We start from the raw sequence: 4,501 nt of genomic DNA, 5'->3' as shown, positions 1-4,501 counted from the left end.
AGAAAGAGGGGGAAAGAGGGAGGGGGCCAGCTGAGCACCCTGGTTTCTGGAGGACACAGGGAGATAACACAGTCTTTGAGAACTTCCAGAGGAAGCTGGGGGGGGGGTCAGGGAGAGGACCAAGACTCTCCTCCCCTCCTACAGACACTCCCCACCCTCTACGGCCTCCTGGAGTCATTAAAACCCAGCCCTGGCCACCTTAGCTGCCTTACTGCGGGCCAGAACTCAGCTCCTTCCCACTACCGCTGGCTCTGTGCAGAGACTCATGAGAGGAGTAGGGGCTTCCTCGTGCCTCCCAGCCCAGCCCCCACCTCCTCCCCCTGTCCACTGCTCTCTCTGGGCAGCCAGTGCTGGGGTGGGGGGGGTTGCGGGGTCGAGGGGGCGGCAGTCCTCTGGGGCTCAGAGATCTACCCAAACTTGTCCCTTACTCCGGGAGTAGAATCAGGGCCTTTTCTTTCTGCTATTTATTCACTTGCAGTTTAATATGTGAACTACCAGGCCAGAAGCTGGTGGCTCACACCTATAATCTTAGTTAATGAGGAGGCTGAGATCCAAGTTTGAAGTCATCCCAGGCAGGAAAATCCATGAGACTCTTACCTCCAATTAACCACCAAAAAGCTGTAAGTAAAGCCATGGCTCTTGAGCAAAAGTGCTCAGGGACAGCATGCAGGCCCTGAGTTCAAGCCCCAGTACTGGCACCAAAAATAAAACAAACTATTAAGAGTACATATTTATTGACGATATCAAGTTAAAAGAAACACGAAGTATAAAAATGACAGAAAAAAGTCACCTGTCTTCCTGGCTACATTTTGACCTATTTTCTTTATCCCTCTGCCCTTCGTTCTTTTTCTCCCTTCTGTTTTTCAGGGTTTAGCTGACCCTGTGGACACACATGGTCCATTCGCTGTGGGGCCCAGGCACCAGCTCCCCCAGCCTCTCAGCTGTGCCCTGTTGTCCTGGGGCTGGCCAGACTCCCTGGGTGTTTAGGTCCGTGGAGAAGACAACAGCTTTAAATTTAGACTGTGGGTTCAGGGGAAATTCCTCAAGCCACCCTGTAAGAGTAGAGCAGTGTTTCAGAGATGGCAAAAGACTCTTCTGAAAAGCAGGGACCTTGAGTATTCTTTAGAGAATAGGAAAGACTGGCTTCTTCTCCTCCTGTCCTTCTTTTTCCTCTTCCTCTTTTTCCACCTCCTTCTGAACAGTGCTAGAGATACTTTTTTCTTGTCACTATGCTCTCAACAAATTTGAGAGACAAGTGTAGATTCTGAGAGCAGTTACTTCATTCCCTCATTAGACCCCAGGCTAACACATGGATAACAAATATTTGTATATGTTCTAGGCTTTTGTTCGTTCTTTAAGATTTACTTATTGAATATTTTTGCTGGGATCAAGCCCAAGTGCTTGTAAAATTAGCACGTAAACTAGGATAAGGTAAGCATTCTCCTACTGAGCCACATTCCTAGCCTTTGTCTTTGGCTCTGGTTTCAATTTTGGCTTCTTGAGACAGGATTTTGCTGTGTAGCGCAGACTGGCCTGCAACTTGAGGCTCTTCCCCTGCATCTACCTCTCAAGCACTGGGGTTACAGGGCAGTGCTACCATACCAGTTTGAAAGATTCAGTTCTTTCCACACAGCACTGCGCCAAAAATTCTTTCAGACCTCATTAAGTAATGCAATTTATCTACTGCATGTTAGCATGACCTACTTGAAGAACACAAATGTGTGATGCTTGTTTCCTTTCAGAATAGTATCAGAAAAGGAAAGATTAAGCATATTTCCAGCGAAGTCATGATTTTTCCTGTATTATTCATGATTTTTGCATATTTTCAGCAGAACACAATGCCAAAGGTTGGGCTTTAGATACTGATTGGTGCTCACAGACATACTGCCAGTGTCTACTCAAAGATCTTCCAGCTCTGCAGAATCTGGGGTCACTTACAGCAGTGGACCCCAGCACTAAGGTACTCAGCAAGTTCCAGTCTCAGTACCAATGAGGAGGTTCTGGCTTAGCTAACTCACTGACGCTTGCCCAGGCTGTTAGCTGCACAACTGTTGAGGCTGTGTGTGTGTGTGTGTTTATGAGTGTGTGCTTTGCTCCAGTGCTTCCAGCAGTTAAGTATAGCCCTATCAGATATCCTTGTAACTGTTCAGTATTATTGATAAACGCTGGGTATTTCTGATAATGTAGTCCATGTTAAAACTTTTGTTCACGTTGGGTAGAGCCCACACGAGAGCCTGGTGCTCAGGGGATATGGGTCCACACTGGCTTTCTAGATGGCCAGTTCTTTGGATAAATGGCCAGTTGTTTCCTTAACTTGATTGGGTAACATCTTTAACTCGGAGGCTTCAAAGACTCCCGAAGCTTGCCAACAGGCAGGCCAGAGGGAGGCGGGCACGCTGCTGTGTGGCATGGGCACAGGTGTGTGGTGTGTGACAGCGGTGTGACAGCGTATGACATGGACACAGCGGCATGACACAGGTGTGTGACACAGACACAGCGGTGCGACACTCGCACCTAGAGCCTTGTTTCTGGGTGTTTGTTCTATGTGTGTGGCTTAGCATGCTGGGGGCCGTGGGCTGGGATGCCACTCTGCGGTCAGGAGCCCCCTTTTCCCCCCTCCCCGGCTGACCCCCTGGCCTCGTTGGCGGCTGAGCTTTGGGGGCGCCCCCCCCACAGGCCGGGCTCCTCCTCGGGCTGCAGCCCTGGGAGCCGGCAGGAGCTCCAGCCGCGTCCACCTCAAGGGAGAGCGGGCCGTGCCGGGCAGCACCGCGGTCAGCGCAGCCGCTGGCTGGGGCTCTGCCTGCCCCGGGGGGGGGCGGCGTTCCGGGGGGGGAGAGGGGAGCGGCGTTGGGGGGGGAAGAGGGGAGAGGCCTTCCTGGGGGAGGGAGGTGGGCGGCGTTCCCGGGGGCCAGTTTCGGGGAGGTGGAGGCACTCCGGGGTGGCCCCCCCCTCCCCGGCGTTAGCCCGGCGTTCCAGGGGCAAGGACGGACCCATAGAGGACGGCGCGCAGGGCGGACGTCGCTTCACGCGGGGCGGCCCCGCTCCCCCCCCCCAATAGAGACAGCGCACGCTTCCGTGCAGCATCAGAAAGGCTGGCTTTAATGCTCGGGGCTTCCGGTTCCATCCAGAGGGCTTCCGTTTAAAAATAACAAAATGAGGTAAACCAAGGAGCGAGTGTGCGCGACGCAGCCGCCGCCGGGCGCGCGCGCGCGCGCTTAGAAGCACTTGCGGTGCACGATGGAGGGCCCCGCCTCGTCATACTCCTGCTTGGTGATCCACATCTGCTGGAAGGTGGACAGCGACGCCAGGATGGAGCCGCCGATCCACACGGAGTACTTGCGCTCCGGGGGGGCGATGATCTGCGGGACAGGAGGCCGGGTGAGCCGCAGCCCCGCCTCGTCCGGGCCCCGCCCCGCGCTCAGGCCCCGCCCCACGCTCAGGCCCCACCCCGCACTCAGGCCCCGCCCCGCACTCAGGTCCCTCCCAGGCCTGGCCCCGGCCCCGCCCAAGCCCCGCCCCGCGCGCATCGCCGCTCACCTTGATTTTCATGGTGCTCGGGGCCAGCGCCGTTATCTCCTTCTGCATGCGGTCAGCGATCCCGGGGTACATGGTGGTGCCCCCCGACATGACGTTGTTGGCGTACAGGTCCTTGCGGATGTCGATGTCACACTTCATGATGCTGTTGTACGTCGTCTCATGGATTCCCGCCGACTCCATGCCTGGGACCCGCGGAGGACAGTGGCGTGAGGGAGAGCCGGGCAGGGCCGGGTGCCGTGGGGATGCGGGGGCGCCGGGGGATCCGCGGGGGACAGAGGGCCAGGGGGCACCGTGGGGGGCAGAAGGCCCGGAGGTGCCGGGGGCAGAGGGCCTGGGAGGTCGCTGGGGGCACGGAGGGACCCGGGAGGCGCCGGGGGCCGCCGTCAGGGACGAGGCCCGCGGCGGGCGAGGCCGGCGGACCCACCGATGAAGGAGGGCTGGAAGAGCGTCTCCGGGCAGCGGAAACGCTCGTTGCCGATGGTGATGACCTGCCCGTCGGGCAGCTCGTAGCTCTTCTCCAGGGAGGAGGAGGAGGCGGCGGTGGCCATCTCGTTCTCGAAGTCCAGCGCCACATAGCACAGCTTCTCCTTGATGTCGCGCACGATCTCGCGCTCGGCTGCAGGGGCGGCAGCGGCCTCAGTGCGGGGCCCGGGGCGGGGACGCCCGCTGACTGGAGCCCCGGACCCCCGGACCCCGACCTGGCCCGGATTCCCCGGCCGGCCCCGCCCACCCCCGCCCTGTCCCGCCCGGCTCACCCGTAGTCACGAAGGAGTAGCCGCGCTCAGTGAGGATCTTCATCAGGTAGTCCGTGAGGTCGCGGCCGGCCAAGTCCAGACGCATGATGGCATGCGGGAGCGCGTAGCCCTCATAAATGGGCACGTTGTGGGTGACGCCGTCGCCAGAGTCCAGCACGATGCCTGCGCGGGGCGGGCGGCGCGTGAGCCGCGGGGCCGGGGATCGGGGT

General features: G+C 58.3%; 1 protein-coding gene across 1 annotated transcript in view; it reads right to left on the bottom strand.

The window, feature by feature from the left end:
* Window positions 1–3,174: 3,174 nt before the first annotated feature.
* LOC105984402 (actin, muscle-like) overlaps window positions 3,175–4,501 on the bottom strand; it is a 5,054-nt gene continuing 3,727 nt past the window's right edge. The window contains exons 3-6 of the mRNA XM_013014579.1: window positions 4,293–4,454; window positions 3,962–4,153; window positions 3,538–3,719; window positions 3,175–3,359 (exon numbers count right to left, since the gene is read on the bottom strand). Coding sequence (XP_012870033.1) covers window positions 3,216–3,359; window positions 3,538–3,719; window positions 3,962–4,153; window positions 4,293–4,454 — 680 coding nt within the window. The 3' untranslated portion in view covers window positions 3,175–3,215. The remainder of the gene's footprint in view (window positions 3,360–3,537; window positions 3,720–3,961; window positions 4,154–4,292; window positions 4,455–4,501) is intronic.

This window comes from Dipodomys ordii, unplaced genomic scaffold (assembly GCF_000151885.1).
Source record: "Dipodomys ordii isolate 6190 unplaced genomic scaffold, Dord_2.0 Scaffold24, whole genome shotgun sequence".
Lineage (NCBI taxonomy): Eukaryota > Metazoa > Chordata > Mammalia > Rodentia > Heteromyidae > Dipodomys > Dipodomys ordii.
Note: the sequence above shows the minus strand (reverse complement) of the source record. Positions and strands in the feature narration are given on the sequence as shown.